At 40.5% G+C, this 22415-nt stretch overlaps 1 protein-coding gene across 5 annotated transcripts in view; it reads right to left on the reverse strand.

Moving 5' to 3' along the window:
- Cdkal1 (CDK5 regulatory subunit associated protein 1-like 1) overlaps positions 1–22415 on the reverse strand; it is a 663938-nt gene that overhangs the window by 597894 nt on the left and 43629 nt on the right. The window contains exons 5-6 of one of the 5 annotated variants that reach the window (NM_001308486.1): positions 15460–15563; positions 12802–14696 (exon numbers count right to left, since the gene is read on the reverse strand). The exons of the other annotated variants lie outside the window; for them this stretch is intronic. Of the exons in view, the coding sequence (NP_001295415.1) occupies positions 14673–14696; positions 15460–15563 (128 nt within the window). The 3' untranslated portion in view covers positions 12802–14672. Of the gene's footprint in view, positions 1–12801; positions 14697–15459; positions 15564–22415 lie in introns of those variants that run through there. 5 annotated transcript variants of the gene reach the window in all.

Consider the following 22415-nt stretch of genomic DNA (forward strand, 5'->3'; position numbering starts at 1 on the left):
TGTTAATCAATAAAAAGAAAGTTAGAAAGTACAGTAATTACAAAGTAAAAGTAGAAAAAATTATCCATGTATATCTCTAATCCACACCACCCTCTTTAACAAACTACCTCACAGAAAATTAATTCCAAGTCAGACACCGAGGGCGGGTGTGGCAGACACAACAGAGAAGGCAATGCAGAGAATACTATTTTTAAGCCTAAACCAGAAAGAAAAGCCAAGATGTTACAACTGGTCAAGAGTCCTCTTCTAAGGCTCCTAATTACAGTTGTACAGAGTGTGAACTTTTTTATGCAACAGTCGACATTTTATTTGAAAGACGGTATTTGGGCATCATTACTATAGCAAATTCTGTATGGAACTCTACCCTGAGGCAATTTATCGATTACGAATACCTTACTTGTACCTAACACCTTAGGGAAAACAGATCTAAATATTACAAATCACTTAAGAGAGTTGAAAGACTCAGAACACATTTAAGCCAAACAGAATAAATGCTTATTAAACTGAACCTTAAAGCAAAATATTGACTTTTTATAAACAACCCATATAACCTGACTCATCTGAAACTCCAATTTTTCAAGGATCTGTCATAAGTCACAAACGATATTCAGTGAGTGTAGTGAGCACATGCTTGCCCGGTGAGCACTGTGAGAATCAGTGTGGACTAACACACTATTGGGATGCTTAGCACTATGGGGGTAAATGTGGACTAACAGGCTGTTACGGTTTGGGTTGTTTTTCTTTTTAAGATTTATTTATTTATTTATTTTATGTATATGATCACACTGTCACTATCTTCAGGCACACCAGAAGAGGGCATCGGATCCCATTACAGATGGTTGTGAGCCACCATGTAGTTGCTGGGAATTGAACTCAGGACCTCTGGAAGAGCAGTCAGAGCTCTTAACCTCTGAGCCATCTTTCTAACCCCAACTGTTGAGATTCTTCCTCAATGAAGTAGCACAGGAAAGAGAAAACACATGCATGCTGATATGATAATTTACCTGACTCCACCAATAAACTGCTCTCATGTTTGATAAAGAACCCTGGTAAATACACAGTAGCTTTATGATGCATCCAGGGCAGCAGCTGACGTGGAGCAGAATCTGTAAGGCTATAATTACAAGACCACATCTGCCTGACAGACGGCACTCTCTCAGGAAGCTCTATATTCACCAGGGGAAAGAGAATAATTTTCCCTAGGATCTCACTTTCTGTAAATTTCTAACTCTGATATTTCAGAGTTCTATGTTATTGCAAGCGAAAACAAATATTGTGTTTTGAATTAGGTGTGTTGGCATTCTAAGAAACAGTGTTAGTATGCAGAAAACAGGTGAGGAGGAGGTATCGTTGATAAAGTACACTCATGACCAGTGCCAAAAAGTATAAAAACATTAGAGGTACAATTTTTTTGACAAAATAATTATTATAGAGGCTGCTGCTATTGCACAGTCCACTATCAGCTGTTAATGGGATAATTAAATAAACAGAAACTTGTGCTTCTACACATTCTGAGGAAATTTAATACAAACCAGAACTAAATTCAGAAATTTGTGTAAAATATGGATACTAAACAATCGCTGTGATTTGAAATGCTTCTCAAAATTCATTTCTCAGATTTCCCCATACTCCCTTGGTCTAGGTTTCTGTTAATTCTAGGCCTCGCACCTAGTCAGTGAGCAGGCCACGCATTCACGGGAGTGCATGAGGATCCAGTGGGAGGTGGGCTGGGAGAAGAGAGAACCCAGTTATAGCAAAGCAGGACTTCGCTCTGTACCCCAGGACAGAGTCAAACACAGTAAGCAGCATGTGAAGCAAAAATGCAAAAGAAAAAACTGAAATCTAATTGGCTTCCACCCCTGATGGACTGTAAAGAGGGAATGCCTCCATGGCTCTCCGTTCTCAACACTTCTATCAGCCCTCGTTTCCATTCTTCCTCCCTGTCGCCACAAACTACCACGTGCCCAAAAACTTAAGACTTGCAAAAGAAGCCCAGTAAATTGAGTAAGAAATTCACTCCAGGGCAGTAAGATTTAAAATGGAGGCAAGGGGACTCCACAGTGGTTTCCTAGCAAAGGCTTGCCCTTCTTACAAAGAAAGCACATGAAGAGTAATGAGTGTTCTTTAAAAGCAAGACAGTGCAAACACAGCTTACACAAGACAGTGCACACACAGCTTACACTTAGAGAGCACGTCCGTTGTGGCGTGGACTGTGTTCCCTATGTGGACATTTCATCCCACACCTTGAATAATCCTTTATTTCATCCACACCGTGGAGCTCCACTCACATGAGAAACGTGAGCAGCCAACATCACAACTGAGCAAGTGGTGGAAGTCAGCAATCTGGCTCCTGGCTCTGCAAGCCGACTTACTACTTTTAGGAAATTATTTTAAAGCATCTCAATATTGATCGATAATAAAAACCAAGTGCAAGCAGGCACCACAACTGTGATGCTTTGAATAGGAAATGTCCCCATTAGGGGACACTCTGTCTCGAGTTAGTAGTGCTGTTTGGGAACGTTTTGGGGGAAATGCAGTCTGGCTAGACAAATACTTTATTGGGGCAGGCTTTGAGAGTGTATAATCTAGTCTTACTTCCTGCTTCCTATTTGGGGATGAAGATAATACTCTTCAGCTTCCTGCACCTAACACCGTGCCTGTGGTTTGCTGCCACGCCTCCTCCCTGACACACACTCATCCCTCTGGCACCATAAGCCAATATTAACTCTTTCTTGCACAATTTGCTTTTGGCCATGTACTTCATCAAAACACCAGAAAGTAGCTAGTAACAATGGCAGAGAAACCACTGACTCTTCCACTAATAAATACCTACCCCCCCCCTTGACTGACTGTAAAACACACAAAGTGAGCACCTTGCACTGGATATTTTTAATTGCTATATCCTTCAGTGAGCTGTAACTCATGATTTTACTTTAGCAAGGTGAGAATACAACAGTGATTATAAAGAATCTTTTACACATTGAGTGAAGTTCAACAAGACTATCCTAAACTGGAAGTCTGTGCCAAGATGCCATACCCTCACCCCCAACTGGACCAAAGCACAGATCTGAGTTAAATTATATACACATCCTCCCAAGATTTTTCAAAAAATATTCTTCTCTTCAAGTAAGAATGTATAGTGGACCAAAATGTGGAGCTATTTTTGTGCTGAATTTGGGAGAGTGGTGTTTGCCTGTTTTTGAAACAGAGTGTCTATATATTGAGCCAGCTATCCTGAAACTCACTATGTGGACCATGCTGGCCTCAAACTCACAGAGACCTTCCTGCATCTGTCTTCCAAGTGCTGGATTAAATGCATGTGCCATCACGCACAGATAGAATTATTTTTGTATTTTTTATTAAAACTGAATGGACTTTCTGTAACAACCAAATTTGACCATAACAATCTATTTAAAGATAAATAATGCTTGCTTTGCCCTGGAAAGATTTATATTTCATTACCTTACTAACCAACAAAACACATTTAATATACATTCCTTCTTATCCTAGAAATCCATATAAAAACAATACAATTCCTCACCCTGAACATGCTAGGTACAAAAATATCTTAATGTAAAAGGCTGGCAAAGCCAACTAAGTAAGTGGTTTCTTTCTTGTCTGAAAAAAAATTTTTTTAGAAAAATCATGTCTAATGCGAATAATAGCCAATTAAGTTGCTTCGCCTATAAAGTCAGAGAGTTGTGCTGGATGACAGCTCGAAGAGCAATCAGACACTATAGCTGTATTTAAACAGACATAGTAAATCTGGAGAGGCAGTCAGATAAGAGTAGAAAGGGGTTTAGGTGGATTTTTCTCCAAGTCTCAAAGTTAAAAATGGCAGAATATAAAATCATAAATTCCGTCTTTCTCAAAAACCAGTAAGCCAAGCAAAGAAATAAAATCACCAACAAAAAACATCATAAGTTGTCTAACAGGAGAATAGACTCAAACCAGACAAACTTTTTAAAAGTATCATCTAGAAACAGAATAAACTAAACTAAAAACAAAATATGTGTATGACCAATCCAGTGTTGTCCTCATCCCCTTTGTCCACACTGACAATAAATAAATAGATAGGTAGATAGGTAGGTAGGTAGGTAGGTAGATAGATAGATAGATAGATAGATAGATAGATAGATAGATAAACTTAAAGAGCCACAAAACAACAATGAAAAGCTGAATGGGCAAAATCCTCAATTCCTCAATCAATAAGGTACAATAGTTATTTACTGAAAAGTAACAATTTCAAATTTGAGTTAGGAAACAAGTACCCATGAATCCTTTCTTTGAGTCAGAGAAGACCTATGTAAATCAAGCAACCCCAAGAAGGGTAGAAAAGATTGGGAAGGGAAGGTGGTCAATGGGCCCTCCTAAATCTGAGCCTAGACGAAACAACAGAGAAGGTATCTGCTATGGGTGAGAAGAGCTGCCAGGAGGCTTTCACTTGTTGACAGAAGCTACAATGAATTCAAGTTCATATTGGGTCAGAAATGTCCATACATGTACACATACATGTACACATTCCTTGATCTGCCATTGAGTGTCTAAAGGAAAAGGAGATCCACTACCTGGTACATCTAGCCCACAGTACTTAGTTTCCATGGAAAGGAAACACCTCCTCTTGGGAAAAGAACTGATTAAGTACCTGGGTGGGAAATACAAAAGATGAGGTGGAATGTGGTATAATGCAAAGCAATATACTAAGCCACTACTGGATAATAACCAAGTATACAATTAATAGGCATCGGCAGGCACAATACTTCAGAAAGGTAGCAGCTACCATGGGATACAGAAGTGAGGAAGAGAAGCATAGCGTACGGACGGAAATGTGACTTCAAGTCCTCCCTTGGTGACATCCCAGCTGGGAGGCTTGCGCCAGGACACAGAATTTATGGAGCCACAGGGGTGGCATCTGAGAGGAAAATGTACACTCTGTGTACCTATCATGGAGAATAACGACAAAGGCAAACAGAGCCAGGACTGCATCACATTAGAGAAAAGCCTAAATGGAACTGACGAACTGATGCTTCTAATCTCTTGGACTACTGAAGCGAATCTTTAGGATTCTTGAAGGAGCTAGGGAAAATAACCATTTCAGCAAGTCTAAATTCAGTAGCTCTAAAAAGATGCTACATATATAAAAATAAAAACACTGATCAGAGTGATTGCTCATCTGTTAGAAGCACTTGCTGCTCTTGCAGAAGACCCAGGTTCAATTCCCAATACCCACAAGGCAGCTAATAACCACCAGTAACTTCACTACAAGGGACCCACACCCTCTTCTGGCCTCCATGGGCACCAGGCACACACGGGGTATACATACAAACATTTAGGCAAAACACCCACATATAGAAATATAAATAAATAAAATGTGTAAAAAGAGGACGACTTTTAAATCTCTTGTTAACTGTATGTTGCTTAGGCTCCACACATGTGACACAAGATAAATGCACCTGCATATGTGCATGACCACACTTGTATGTATGTAGTGAGAATTTAGGTTTCCTTAAAAACCCAGTTATGTTATGTGAATATGTTTTTGTTTTAATCCCAGGTGTGGGATATGAGGCTGCTTCAGATTGTCCACAGTTATTATGATTGTCTCATGATCTAGAAGGGGCATGATTTTTGTCAGCTGCAGATAGTTTACATTTGGAATTCTGGGGACTCTTGAGAGAGTATAAATATGAGAGCCCCACAAGGGCCTGAGGCAGCTGCTGCTCCCCTGCTGTTGCTGCCTCCACGGCTGCTGCTGGTTGCTGCTTTTGCTTTTGTAGATTTCTCTGGATTGCTGGATTGCTGGATTGCTGGTTGCTGGAGATACCCTGACAACAAAGACTGGACATTCCCATAGGAACTCAATGCCCCTAACCAGCAGGAAATACTCTAAAGAGGTCTATGCCCCCTAGTAGTGGGGGTTGAAAGGTAGAGAAGGGGGGTACATAATAGAACCCAATAAAGTATCCAAAAATTAAAAAATAAAAGTGCTGAGAGAGAGGGTGGATGGGAATAAATGTAATAATACATCTTTGAGAATAAAGAGCTGTCATATACTCAACCAGCTGAGAACCTATACACCTTAGCTGACTCAAATAGATTGTAATAAGAACTATAAACTCCCCAATTGGGGGGGGGGGATAGTCAAAGCATTACAGATTTGTCCAAAAGAAGGAAGACATTAATCTTATTTGATAAATGATAAACCAAATCTGTATTCACTTCACATTGTTCCAAGTCACTGGAGGAACATATCTAAAAGTAGGCCTACTCAGCAAGAGGGGTTTCTCATTCTATTACCTTTTTTAGAATGTATTCAACACAGTGTTTGGAAGCACTCCATTTGTGTATATGTGTGCGTGTGCATGTGTGCGCGTGCATGTGTGCGTGTGTGTGTGTGTGTGTGTGTGTGTGTGTGTGTGTGTGTGTTATGGATTACCTTAATATAGCTAGTTACCATATCTTTTAACGCACAAGGTTATAAGTTATCATTTTTGAAGTGAGAACACTTTGTAATCCCTTCTCTTGACTTTAAGAAATTAATATATTGCTATACTCATAGATCAGCAATTTTCTCTAGCCTCATCAGAGAAACCTCATCTTGGAGTAGATGGCAGTTAACACAGGGATCTCAACTAGTCAACACGATGAGAATAGCACACTGTAGAGTGCCCAGCCTGAAACAGGATCCCAGCCCTCCACCCCGACTCAACGATCTTCTTGGAGAAGGAGCAGAAAGGTTGTAAGCGTCAGAGGAGAGGGTGGATGGCTTCAAGGAAACAGTGTTTCTGGACACGACAGGGCAGCTGCACACATGAGCCCACAGCATTGATGACAGCATGCTCAGACCTACACCAGCTCAAGCCAGACAAAATCCCAGCAGGGAGAGGAGAGGTAGGCAAGAAATCCCACTGCTAGTTGAGGAGCCACTGGCAATAGCTACTGGGAAAGGGAAAGTCAGTTTTCTTTATGGTATAACCCTGGGTAAGTGGACCACACTCAAAGGAAGACCACTCCCAAGAGTACTCGGGCAACCTAAACTAAAATTGATGGGCTCAAAACAGGAAAAAAAGTCAAAGGTGGGTGGGTACAGGGGTGAGAGTGGAAGACAGTGGATCTAGGAAGAGTTGGAGGTAGGCAAATTCTATCAAAATATTTTTGTGAAGCTCTCAAGAACTAAAATATATGCAGCAATCAGCAGGCAGAAGCAGGCAGGTGGTGATGATGATGGTAACAACGACAACCAGCTAACACTATTGTCACTGTGTACGACAGAGCTTGCACATTTGTTCCTACTATTCAAAGGAAATCTGTATCCTCCAAAGATTTTCATGAATAAGGAAAATGTGCAACCTATTCTAAAGCTGCCTTTGCAATATATATCTGAGGATATCTCTGAATTAACACTAAGTACTAGCAGTAACAAACACTATAAGGACAGCTCATGGAACAGAAACATATTAGCCATGGACTCTGAGTTACAAAGAGAATTTCAACTGAAACATATGGTTACATAAAATATCTGTAGCAATATCTTTCCTCTTTGGAAATTGATAAAATTAAAACAAGGCACTAAGTTCAGAAGTATATATGAATCATATTCCTTGACAGCCCAACTCTTAAGAAAGCAATCAAAAATTTGATCAAAATGCTATTGATTTCAACATTGAGTCTTCTCTACTCTCAAAAGTAGATTAAGCTACATGGAAACAGTTTCTGTACTACCTTTCCTTATACTTAGGCATCACTCACAACTCTACCTTTCACAACTTCTCCCGTACATTGTCTTGGTAAAATCACTGCACACCTCAACGCTAACAAGTTACAGAACCACAGTCTGTAAAGAGGTCTCCCCTCATGTGAATTCAGGGAAAAGTTTCCTGGCACGCCACTAGACAGTTAAAGGGCTAGCACAGTATTATCTTCTGATAATAACAGCTGCTTTGTAGGGAAAAGCCTTCCTAATGTTAGACCCAAGGGATTTTTCTCTGTAATTTGGATCTACAAAACAAATACTTTGCTATCATTTAAAACACACCTATTTTTAAAGTAATATCTACAAGGATGAGAGTGAGTAATGGCACAATATCTATAATTACTTTAAAATCTTTCAACAGAGGGCTAAAGAAATAGTTCAATAGATAAAGTGCTTTCTGGGCAAAGTAGACCTGAATTTTTTTAATCCCCAGAAACAAAGCTGGATGGAGTAGTCCACTCCTGTGGTCCCACTGACAGGCAGAAGCAGAGAGAGAACCCCTGCACACTGATGGGCCAGCTAGCCTGTCTCAAACAAGATAAGGCATAATGACTGATACCACACAGATACTATAGCATACACAATCCCACACTCACACACATGGACATCATACACATACATACATATTCTTCAACAAAAATAAAAGTGACAAAGAGCCAGGGGTGGCAGAAGAGGCCTGTAATCCCACCTTCCAGAGGAGACTCCAATAGTAAAATCAAAACAATGGCTAGAAGAAGGAAGCCAGCGTTACTGACTGGATCTCCTCGAGTGGGGTGGGCTCTTGTGAACTAGTTCCTCAGCTTGTGAGAGACTAAACATTCTCATAATAAATTATCAGCTCTGAAAGATGAAAGAATACAAATATACTTAGAAATTTTGTGTATAATAATAGTGGCATTTCAAATTAGAGTTGAAAAGACAGATTACTTAATAAATGGTATCAGGAAAAACGATTAGTCATCTGGGAGACTGAGAGCAGGTCTATCCATCACTTGTAAATCACAGACAGTTCCACATAACTGATTTAAATGTATGAAAATGAGAGTGTTAGCATAATAGCAGGAACAAGGCCGCGCAACTGCTGTCATCTAGAACTTAAAAAAAAAAAAATCAACTGTTTAAAAAACAGTGTCTTCACAACAAAAGTAACCAAGAGTAACAAGTGTCCTCTGGCCAGCTAATGTCCCTGAGAGAATACCTTCAAATTAGTAACCACCATCCAATAAAACAATAACAAAAGGCTATGAGTAGGTCACAGGAAAGGAAGTAAAATGATTCTTTTGAGAAATGCAACTCACAAGACACTAAAATACTATTTTTCACTCATAAGATTAGTAAAGACCAAAAAGGTTCATAATTTGGTATGCTAGCCAGACTCTGGGAAAATACCAAACTCATAAACTGTTGATAGGAACATAAATTAATACACTCTCTACAGAAGGCAACACGTCCATAGTAAAATTATATATTTACACACATTTAACACAGATATTACACTTACAGATATTTACTCCAAAGATCAGTTACCTGTATGCAAAATGACACACACACACACACACACACACACACACATTATACCTACATACAAAGACATAGGAATCACTGTAGCATCACTGATAATAACAACAGATATGAAACAGGGACTCTTAGAAAGGATTGGAGCTGGAGAGATGGATCAGTGGTTAAGAGCACATGCTCTTCCAGAGGTCGGGAGTTCAATTCCCAGCAACTACATGGTGGCTCACAACCATCTGTAATTGGACCTAATGCCCTCCTCTTGTGTGTCAATGACAGTGTGCTCATCTACATAAAATGAATAAATAAGCCTTTTTTTAAAAATGAAGGAAGAAAGGATTGGGTAGGACTATGCTTCACTGATACAATGGAATTCAGCACACTTAGAACAAATCTGAGCCTGCTGGGTATGGAAACCCAGAGCCTGGGACATGCCAGGGAAGCAAGGGCCCTACCAGGATGCTCTCCAGTTCATTCACTCTCTTCCAAACATTCTTTCTGATTCTTTGAATGTATACTCTGTAAATTAAATATGTGTTCATAAAAGTCCATTGCTAGTGTAGAGTCTTTGTTGTATACAATATTAATTTTAGTCTGAAACATGTAACATGTGTTGGTCTTCGGGTACAAGGAGAACACTCTGCATCCAAGAGACCCCAGTACCACAGTTAGCTCCTGAAATGCATGTCTCACATGTAAATAATCTCACCTGGCTGCCTGGCTCTCCCTGGGGCTGGTAAGGGAGCACCCCCAAGCAGCTGTCCAGCAGGCTAACACATAGCTGCAGAGGAGCAAGAAATAACACATGCTTTGCCTAGGATTTTTCTCTGATTAAAGCAAAATGATTGGCAGTTCTGAGTAGAGGAAAATTGTTGTGGAGTGTGTAAGAGGGAACTAAATAAGCCCTTTCTCTAGCAAGAAAGCAGGCTAGGAAAGCAAAACAGGTAAGAGAAGGACAGGGATGGCAGAGCAAGCATAAGAACAAGAGCAGAAGTCACTAATGGCACCACACAGTCGTCCTGCATACAGACAACACGGGGGAGGGGGGGGGTTGGAGAAATGCTTCAGTGGCTAAGAGCATGTACTACTGTTATAGAAGGCCTGGGGTCCATCTTCAGCACCCATATCTAGCAGGTCACAAACACCCGTAACTCCAGCTTCAGGGCTTCCACAGGCACTTTTACATACACAGACAGACAGACAGACACACACACACACCCCATGTTCATACATGTGCATGCACATAAGGGGGGAGAAATAAATAATCCTAGAAAATGCTAAAATATGTAGATAGACTTCATGCCTGCAACACAGATTTTGTTTTGAGCATAACTAGTGTGTATGTGGAGTAAGTACACAGAGGAGCGTACTGCAACCACTTAGATTTTGGCGTGCCGTAGCCAAGGGAATTCTGGAAAGCATAACTGAAAATGTAAGGAAAGGGTAAAGACAGAGAGATTATACTGCCAAGCCAATAGAAATGAGAAATCCATAAATAAAACAGGAGATGAGGCTGGATAGCTGGATTCGTGGTTAAAGCTTTTGCCTGTGCTCGGAATGTAAAGACGAAGTATGCCCAGAGCAAGCTGACTGGTGAGATCTGCCTTACCAGTGAGCCCCGGACCCAAGCTAGAGACCCTGCCTAGGTATACAGGTAGAGAACAATCAAAGACACCTAATGTCAGCCTTGGACCCTAGCACATACATGTTCATTTACATCCATATATACACATTTTTTAAAGGGGGTAGGAATGTGGAGCACATTAAGAAAAACTTCCAAAATTCCAAAACTTCCATGTACAGTATAGCTGAAAAGACTGCCAATACTAGAAATACCTTCTATTTATTTCATATTACAAAAGCACAATAAGGGCCTAAAGACTTTCTGGGGGGAAAAAATCACAAATACACAAACACCCGAAAGGGAGAAAGTCAGGCATCAAACTTTCCCTAACCTCCCCCTCTAGTCCACAAAGGTCGGACGAGGACATCGGATCCCTTGGAGATGCAGTGACAGGTAAGCTGCACAACAGAGGTTCTGGAATCAAGTCCGGTCCTCTGCAAAAGCAGTAAGCACTCTCTTCATTGCTGAGCCATCTTTCCAGATCCAAACCTCTCAGACGTAAGAATGAGTTCCCAAAACAGTTGGACCTAACCCAGCAGGTATGACACACTCCCAGGTATTCAAGAGAACAGAATTTACTACCATGGACCTTTTCTGAAAGAATTATTCCAACATTGGATTCTAGAGTAAACAAAGTTGGGATTTTTGCTATGTTCTCCACCCTCTAGCCAAGAGTTAGTTCTGCAGCAGAGAAAGGGGGGAGATAGGAGGAGGAACGGGAGAAGATGAAAAGCCAGGTCTGTAGGGGCTGGTAAGCTTGGGCCTGAATGAATGGAGAGAAAGAAGCTGAATAAATACATCCAAATTTACTTTCAAAGTCATCGCTACTTTTTTAAGTGCCCCAAGAGGCTACACATGGGCAGCAGAAGGTAATGATGCCCCTCTCGCCTCTACCACACCAAGCAGAGGTCTATAATTAAAGAAACAATGTCACTCACAAGGCTAGAAATTCTGCTACAAATGTATTACATTAAAGCACAAAACTTTTCTACCCCGACTCAGAGGAAAAGATGGAGGCACAAATATAAAATCAACTATTTATTCATTTATATGTACATGGGTGTTTTGCCTGAATTTTAAGTCTGTGTAAGGGTGTCAGATCCCCGGGAACATACGCTACAGATGGTTGTGAACTGCCATATGGGTGCTAGGAATTGAACCCAGGTCCTCTGAAAAAAATAACCAGTGCTCTTATCCACTGGGCCATCTCTCCAGCCCCTACAAAATTAACTATAATATCTGATTTTTTTTCTAAAAGCATTTTTGTTTTGAAACAGGATTTCACTCTGTGCCCTAGAATTCAGTATGCAGCCCAGGCTGGTCTCAAACTCCTATCAATTATCCTGTTTCAGACTCTAAGATTACAGGCAAGTGTCACCGTTCCCAGGAACATTCCTGTGACCTTGATTAATTACCATATTCTTATTTAACAAATTAATAGACCTTATTATGACATTTTCTTTTTTAATTATATTATTATTATTATTATTATTACCACTACTACTACTACCACTACCACCTGTATGTACTATTACTACAACCAGTACTGCTATCTGTATGAAGTTTGTGCACCATGTGCATGTCTGGTGCCTGAGGAAGACATGGATCCTCTGAAAGTGGAGTTACTAACAGCTAGGAGCAGCTATGTGTGTGCTGGGAATCAAAGCCAGATGATCTGTTTACTGCGGAGCCATCTCTTGAGCCCTGTGATGACTTTTTCATGCAGACGCTTCACCCCTTGATCCTTTCTTATGCTCCCCTGAACCCTGCTAGTCTGCTCCCTCTCCCTACCTCCTGTAATCCAAGTGTGTCTTTCAGTCTGGGTTCTGCACATGAGAGAAGACATACATAAATTTATCTAAGTCTGAATTATTTAATTTAACATAATGAACTTTCCTGGAAATGATGTCTGATAACCATAGTATTTATTTTATTTTCATAATATGATCCTAAATCTACACACATACACAAAAGAAAAGATGCCTTTGAGACATCATTCTTGTAAAGGTTTGGCCTAGATGCAAAAAGTCCTTTGCCAGCTCTCAATATGACAGATGTGACCAGAACACCAATAATTTGATAGCACTAGATAAAAAGTATATCATGCAAACCTTTTTAATAACTTAATTATGATATTTACTTTTACAGTGTGCTGCTCTTGCTGAGAGCAGATGAAGACTAGACAAGCATTCTCATGTTTTTTCCTGATCTGGTTTCCCAATGCAGCCCCAGCTCCAATTGTTTGACTAGACCAGTTGTAAAGTAGTTGACTGCAGGCAACCTCAGACATACTCTCATCTAGCCCATGCTCACAAACACAAGGATAATTGGCTTCTTCTCTACTGGTATCAGCCATAGTTTTAACAGATGGTGCCATTAACTGAGGAAGGTTTGGTACTGAATAAAACTAATGACAAACCATATGTCTGCAGCAAAACAGTGCTCTTGTCAAGGATACAGCACACTGGATTTTATTTATGTGTCTGGTTTTTTGATGGGGACACAACAATATAGTGCAGTAACATAAGCCAAAAGTAACAGGGAACCAGAAGAAATCCAGGAATGACTGAAAAGCAGAGTCAAGATGTGCAGCTCCTTCCCAGCTTGTAAAGGTACCAAGCACACACACCAACTTCACACTTACAGCCCAGAGGGGCCTATCTGCATTAGTTCATGAACTGTCTCCACCTTGACTACAAGCCTCAGACATTACTTAAAGTAATGATATAGCTGGTAAGACAGACACTCAATTTCTTTCTTCAGTAAACTCTGTCTGTCCAAATGATGGTATTTTAGCAACTCTGCACACATTAATTCTTTGAGGAACAACAAAGTATACTCAGATTTAAAGTAGCCTGAGTTATTTTCTATTAAACACTATTTCAGAAGCCGGGGCATGATGGTACATGTCTATCCAGCAAGAAGAGGCAGAAACTAGAGTTGGCACGATAGTAAAACTCTCTCAAAGCAAACGCCATCTCAGTAACCCATTGAAGAAATAATTCAAGCAGACATTAGATGTATCCAACATAACGTTATTGTAGCAAAACTGGCCACAGAAAATGTGCAAAAGAAAATACACAGCTTTATCATAAGAATCTCACTTCCATAGGGCTATACTTCAGGCAAGATGGTATTCTCTGATGTTAACAATCTAACTCCCAAGCTGCTGAGATGGCTTAGCAGGTAAGAGCATTGACTGCTCTTCTGAAGGTCCTGAGTTCAAATCCCAGCAACCACATGGTGGCTCACAACCATCCTTAACCAGATCTGACTCCCTCTTCTGGAGTGTCTGAAGACAGCTACAAGTGCCTATGTATAAAAATAAATAAATCTATAAAAAAAAAAGTAATTCCCAGTGCCCACTCTATGACATAAAATTCTACTGTAATCTACTCATCATTTAGCCAGACAGCATAGTTAACTGATAAAATACACATTTGGAAGAATGAAACAATCTTAGTCAGAAATGTGTGTCCATTTCAACAAAGAAAGTGCAGGCATTTCAACAGAACTCCTTCCGGCAGAACACCAGGCAGTGGGAAGCCCAGTCTAGACACCACACACAGCCTACAATGCCCCCGAACCTCCAAGAGCTGCCTTAAGAACAGCTTCCACTTCATCTTCTGCTGTCTCATTCAAGGACAAGAATCTGTATCCATGACTTCCAGGAAAAGCAATCATGCGTGTGAGGACACAGTGAATGTGCCCACGAGTCAAAGTCCCAGGGTAATGCATAGTCAATGAACAGTCTCAGAGTCTCCATTTTTTGAAATGAGATCACCACCATACAACTAGTAGGATCTGTCAGAAGGACAAGATGAGATGACGTATGTAAAGCCCATGGCATCAGGTCAGGCAGAAGACATCCTAATAAATACCCCCCCCCCCGAGTTCCTAAGGCTCCCGGGGAACCAGGACAGCCGTCAAAACCTCATTGTCGAGCATTGTCACCCTGAATTGAACTAGACTTCATGATGCATATCTTAAGGTTAGTTTCTTTCCCATTCCCCTCTCAGAAGCCTCTGAGAACCAGCACATTGAGCCTGATAAATTTTCCAACAAGCACTGAGAAGATCTCCAATCAATAAGCAACAAACACAGAAATGCATCCGTAAGACAGGACCTGAGCAACAAGGGGCTGCAAACGCAGCTTTGGAGTCTGCATTTCTATCAGCTTGTATTTATTTACAAACGATTCTTGAGCTCAGAGTCTAGTCCCAGACGTCCCTCTGACCTTGAAATTCTCCATACTCAGCTCCCCCAGTTCCACAAACCTGCACATGGGTCGATCTCACCTGTTTATCCCTTCCTTGTGTTCTACTATTTATATGGGAAATCTACAGAGACAAATCTTCCATAAAAACATAATTAAGAAATGGTTCTAAATAATGAAAAACAGGTTCTCACTGTGCAAGAATGTTTCAACTTCCTAAGTAAATATCTTTTCTAAGTAAATATGTTTGATCTTAGCCTATTAAGGGTTGCCTAAATATATGATCGCAGAAGTTGCATTAAAATAACAACATTAAAAAAACAAACAAACAAAGGAACAGGCAAAACATACAAGAGGGGTTTTCAAGACCCTGCAGCGGACAGAGTGAAGGACAGTGCGCACCGGATGATGAATGAGTTCCATGGCGCCCAAGCTTGACTCCGTTCCAGACTGAGCTGCAGTGAGGATACGGAGAAGAAACGGTTAGCAGACCGAAGGTTTGTGGTACAAGCGTGAGTTGAGACAGAAGCAGAGACAGGGGATGCTGAGGGTAGGCTGCCTACACTAGCTATATTGGCAAGTCTGTGACTCAGTAAGACCCCTGCCTCCGTAAAGAAAGAACAATTAAGGAGAACACCTAACATCAACCCCTGGACTCCACAGCATGCCAAGCCATAGACAAACACAGAGAAGATGGAGGTGATGGCACAGAGCTCACACAGGCACCTGCTCTTTCAGCCACACAGGAAACCTGATGACTCATCACCCACTGGGTAGCACACAGAAGGACCTTACCTCAGTACAAGGGATAATCAGTCCTGACTAAGCCAAACTCCTAGTCCAAGAGAACCAAGTGCTTCTAAATACCTACAGCCCAGAACAGAGCCCAAGGATATGCAGAAAAGGCACAAAAACACCTATGAGAAAAAACTTACAGTGATTTGACTCTAATATGCATGACAGAATAAGGGAAATGTTACTTCAAAATAAGGATGAAATTCAGTACCCAGGTGACCTAGAAATGACGCAAACGTTATAATTCAGACAATAACACTAGTGTATTATAAACTGTATGTTAAATACATTCAAATTTGAAGTGCAGACTTATAAGACATTAAGAGGGGAGAGCTGAAACTGAGCTGCTGGGGTCCTTCGGCTGGCAGAGAGAGCCCTCTCTTGAAAGGAGAGAGCTGCTCCTTTCTTGACTGGTCAATTCTTCTGTTAACCTTTAAGACTAAGGATGGAAGGGGTAAGAAGTGCCCAGAGGATGCCATGCCTAGATATCCTCTCCCTGGCACCACTGTAGGACAGAAACTCAATTCTCCCTTGCTCAGCAATCAGCATCATTCAGTCTTGTAAGGCTTCTGTTGTTGTTGCAGTTCATTGATCATTTGCTGAGGGGAGAACCCAACCAGCCAAGGAGCAGCCCTGTCTCCCGATCCCATGGAACCACCGTTCTCTCCATGGAGACAGTCTCCCTCTCAGGACCATGACCTCCCAGACAGCAGAGGCCTGTGCTGACATGGCAGAAAGTGGAAGTTGTACCAAACAGGTTTGATACTCAGACTCTCATCAGTGTGAAAAGTATCAGACATAAATGAGTTAAGGAGAGGAAAGGTTATTTGGACTCAGCCTCAGAGCTTTCAGTCCACAGTCACTTGGCCCCATGGTTCCGTGCCTGCAATGAGGAGGCTGTGCACTCTCACACTGGCCAGGAAACAGAAAAATATAGAGGCAGAGAACAGGGTGGATAAGATACAGCCCTGAAGATATGTCCCCAGTGACCTACTTCCTCAGGTAGGCTCCACCTCCTACTTTCCAGAAACTCCCAAATTAATGCCACAGGGTAGGGAATCAAGCCTTCAGTACAAGAGCCATGAGGGAAGAGCACATACAAACCATAATGTGAATCACTAGTTAAAATAGCAAGGAACTCCCAACTTTTACCCCCTGATTTCCAAGGCCATGAGTATGATTACTAGAGATAACACATGCAATGGTCTTTGATTCACAGTGCACACTACACCCTGGGAAGAAGCAAGAACATCCTTTTATGGTACTTCCTCTCAACTAGCACTGTGCTACAGCCAGAAGGAATAAAATGCAAAGTGCCCTAAGAGTGGATAGAGATTTCTGAATCCACAAATAAGGGTGCTGACAGAATATTCTAGGTAGAGGAGGAAAAGCCATAAGCAGCATAGATGACTATTCCAGTAATGATGTATCTTTTCCTTCCCCGTGATGGAAAAGGTCCAATATAATTTAACCACCAACAGATGGCTGGCTGCTTCCCTCAGAGAATGGTGTCACACCAGGGACTCAATGATGGGACTCTACAGTTGGCAGAGTAGGCATTCAGCAATAACATCAGCCAGGTCGGCCTTATTACAACACTAACAATAGTCCTTATTGTTGAACCCATGAATAGGTTTTCCCACTGCCAACACAGCCATTTATTCGTGGGCCTGTTGCTTAAGCCCTAAGATGGAGAGGAAGAGGACAGCCATGGACACAGCGAACTGCAGTCCTTCTCCTTCCACTTGCCTGTCCTTCACTTCTCACCCATCTTCAGATCATACAGAAAAAGCATTAATAAATGTCCACTCGCCACTGTAGATTTTGATCTGTCCAATCTTCTCTCACTCTGTAAATAATAGGTGGCCACTCATACTGCTACAAGTTCTGCCAACTGGGGGTATTTTTTCCCACTGTCCTTCATGGTCAGTCTTGTGAGGAACTTTGATGCTGTGGTGTCCAATTCTGAATATATGAGAAAATCCTTCACTCATTTGTAAACCAACTCAAGCTTCTCTGTTTTTTAGTCAACTGTCATGGCAGCAACTCAGGAAGCCATTGCCATGAGCAGAACGAAGTAGGGCAGCAGCTGGCACCAAAGGGTCTGACGCACTCCTTAGAAGTGATGTCCAGCCCTGGTCAAGCTTGGTCTCCTAGAGACTTTTTCCCTCTGATAACAGACTGCTACTATGCATAGCCAAATGGGTCAGAAATGAGATGAGGAACTGTCAGAGGGCAGATAGGAACGGAGATAACAACTGGACTGTAAAAACTAAAAGAAATTTTAAAAATCATTAATTAAAAAAATTTTTTTTCAAGCTAAAGTCTAGTAGTCACTGATTAGTGGCTAAAAGGGGCTTTAGATTGGTTCCATGTCCCCTTCTATGCTGATGGATCCAAGCAGGCAGTAGGAGACATGGTAGGAGCTCAAACACGCTCCCACACTAGACACGGAAGTATTTTAGCAAATTACTTCAGCCCCTTTTAAGACTCCCATTTGTATCTATAAGATAGCATCGTAATGCTATCTAACTCACAGATCACTGTGGAAGAGCACATGCAGGTACATGAAAAACCCTGCCCAGTGCTTCTTATGAGGCAAGTCCTCAGCCTTACATTAGCTACTATCACTAATGCCTGTCAGCAGCATTATGAAATCAACTTTTCCATTAGGTATTCCTACTGCTTTTTTAATCATGGTTAACCATCTGGCAACCCAATAACAATTATGTATAAGTAATAAACATGGCAAAGAATAATATGGTGAGAGGCACTGGTTAAATAAATGGGACTTGGCTTTCAGGCTGCCAGGAACTCATTCACTGGCTTGGCACAAGCCTCCCATGTATTTGAGCCTCCATTTGCTGAGCTGTAAAACAAGTCTGAGTTAAGTGCTATCAAGATTTCTTTCCTCCATTACAATGTACAATGCAATAACCATATCTTAGACTTAAGTTTTAAGCCTATTCGTATGTGGTCCTCCCAGATTTCTGTTTGTATCATCCTTATCTAAACCAAGCACCAGCCCATTTCTAAAGCATATCGGAGGGGACCCTCCACCAAGCACTAGTATCAAACAGTTCCAAGAAGGTCCTAGAAATCACCACTCAACCATCTCCCTTGCAAGGCTTTGGTTAAAAACTTATAAAGGATAAAGACCGGAGAGATGGCTCAGCAGAGAAGAACACTGAATTCTCTTCCTGAAGACCTGGGTTCAGTTCTCATTGCCCACATGATGGCTGAAAATCATCTATAACTGCAGTTTCAGAGGACCTAAAACCTCTGCACACATGTGGTACACAGACATACATGAAGTCAAAATACCCATAACATAAAAATTAAAACTCAAAATGTAAGGATAGGTGGCTCAGTGGGTTCAGGTACTTGCTGTGAAACCTGACTACCTGAATTTAAAACCAAAGATCTACATGGGAGAAGGAGAAAAGAGACTCTCACGACTGTTTTCTGACTTTTATGTACGTGAGCACATATGTAAGGATCTGCAAGTTCACACATACACATCCACAGAATAAATCAATAATAAGCAAATGAAAGTCAAAATTAAATTTTAAGCCCATGTTTAAAACAAAACAAGCAAGAACAAACAAACAAACAACAACAGGGTCTCACTATCTAGCCCTTGCTGGCCTGGAACTCACTACGTAAACCAGACTGTCCTCAAATTCACGGGAGCTACCTGCCTCTATTTACCAAGTGCTCTGATTAAAAGAATATGTAACCATGCCTAGCACTTAAGCACTAGTTTTGAAATAAAAATGTCCCTCTCAAATTCAAACTAATTTACCTACAAGAAGAAACCCGGAATCATTACCATCTTTCCTAGATGGCCCACACACAGTGCTACTCACAACTGATCAATAGCATTGGATTAACCCACATTAACTCAAAATTAAACAAGCTGACACCATTTGCATTTAATTATGTGTCTCTGCTCCTTCGCAGAGGTACCAAGGCTTTTATGATCATTTGCCCGGCATTCATCAATAACACCAATTTTCTCAGTAATCTGACCTAAGCACCGGCTGCAGGGAAAGCAAGACAGGAAGAACTTAGCAATGCCATAGAAAGGAAACTGCTAGTCCCCTCGGGGATTTGTGATCAATCTAGCTACAACAGGAGTCTGTCATTCAGTACACAGAATGAAAACATGCTATGTTTTTATACAGGTGAGTCTCATGTTATGTGATATACAGCCTAATCTAATAGCATACAGAAAATGATTTTTATTAATCTAATACAAGCTTAAATATATTAATGGTGTTTTCTAGCAAGAAATAAAAAATGAATACTGTTTCAGAATAAAAGAATAAATGTTGTAAGTTGGAAGAAGGACATGCTGCAGGGAATGTGGAAGAAAGAAATGGCAGAGTGGATAAGGTCATTTCTCAAAGAACACATATATGAAGCTCTCCAGAATAAAGACAACTTATAGTTTTAAAAGGTTATTATTAAAGAATAACTCATTTCATATATGATTGGTATGTGTAGATTAGACAGACAAACAGATTGATTGATTATGGATGATAGATGGGTAAAAAAGTAGATGGATTATGGATGACAGAGAAAGATGGTAGAGATATGCATGTGTGCATCCTGTTTCTGTAGAGATATGCATGTGTACATCCTGTTTCTGACCATAAGATTTACTTGCAATAATCAAAATATTATAAATAAAAATAAATATAAAATCTTTGGTATTAAAAATAATATTTACTATTAAATATTTAATCATACTTTTAAAACATTATTATTTCAAAAGATAAAGATAGAGACCTTTACACACACAAATGAAATAGATTTTAGAAACTAAAGGTCACCACTGCAAAAAAAGAAGAAGAAGAAGTAGTATTTCACTTAGGGTCCCATGAACAATGGTGACTTTGATGACACTCGTAGAATCAAACTATTTAGATGCAGAAGCCTCCTGGGCGGCCTGGGGTGCTTACTAGCATTTACGGTAGGTTAAACAACAGATGGGAAAAGGTAAAGTACAAGATGTGAGCGCTCTATGCCTTCACAAATCCAAGGCCATTGGTGCTCTAAGACGTAATCAACCTTGGTCAATAACCAGAAAGCCCATCTGAAAAGGTAGATTTGTATCAGCTGCCTGCCCCAGGAGGCTCACACATGAATATGCTCACATGACTTTTAGTATAAAAAGGAGAAAAGAAAAAAGGAAAACCACTACAAAAAGGACCACTGGGGAGGGAAGTCATTGATCATGCCAAACATAAAGCCTCCAGTAAAGTAAGAGCCAACATTAAGTGCGTTAAAATGAGGACATGATTTTTCATAATTACAAAGCAAATCACAAGCCTTCTAAAATGAGCCAACGACCGTGATGAGACCCATGTACTGAGCATGTCATAGCACTGCTGTTACAATGTCAAACTGCTGCTCCCTTTTCCAGGAAGGAAAGGTAAGCTGTCAGACAGCTTTCTGATATCCTGACAGGATACCACAGCTAATTTCTGGAAAAGATGATCAGTAAACCAAATGTGTTAGATTGGCCTTTTATGTGGCAGTCAATCGCAGCTGCACATGCTATAGAAGGAGTTAACATTTTGCTCACTATACCTTAAGCTATCAGGAAGACCAATTTTATGCAAATCTTCATCAACTGTAAATGGGGCTGGGTTAATAATCATAGGTCTAAATTCCACATGCAAATTAGACTTAAACATCTAAGACACAGTTATCCTAAGAACACTGCCTGTCACAGAACCTTTTTATTTGGTACATAATGTAATCTTTCATATCCATAGCATTTGAAGTCTTAACAACACACAAAGCTAAATGAGCCAAGTCAGATGCAAATTTTAACAAAACTCTTTTGAGAAACAGAAATAAATAATACAGGTGGCAGTGTTTGTATAAAGCACCCAGTTTTTGCATGAGTAAGTTTGCATAGGATGGATCCCACAGAAACAGATACAGAAAGGGCGATCTGTCTTCTCCAGGAACTCATGATTCTCAACATATCCAAGCTGAGAGCCACTGGGAGTGGTTGATAGGGGGAGAAACAGAAGCACATGAATGCATGTCTAAGTAGAAGATTACTAGAGTCTGGTGTAAATAATGTTAGTTTTATTATTAAGTACCTATTGTCTTTAGAATTATTCTTTTAAAAGTGGAATAAATGGTAGAAAATCTGAAATATGTCTGCATTAGGCAGCATTTGTATAACTGGAGGAATATGTTTCTGTGTGTGAGGACATGGAAGCTAAGCAAGCATGAGATTTAGACAGAAATAACACTTTTGCATGTAAATCTTTTCACATTGTGAGTATTTTAACTCATGATGATACCAACTTCCTCAAATACTGAATCAATAAAACTGTAAATGGAATGATAAAATGATAGGGCCACACAGCTCCGAAGCAGAATGGATTTGCATTAGCCACAGAAACTAAAGGGGAACTTCATCATTCTCACTGATTACAATTAAATTTGGCACATCAAAAGGCATTAAAGATCTTATGTAATTATAA

Source organism: Mus musculus, chromosome 13 (assembly GCF_000001635.26).
Source record: "Mus musculus strain C57BL/6J chromosome 13, GRCm38.p6 C57BL/6J".
NCBI lineage: Eukaryota > Metazoa > Chordata > Mammalia > Rodentia > Muridae > Mus > Mus musculus.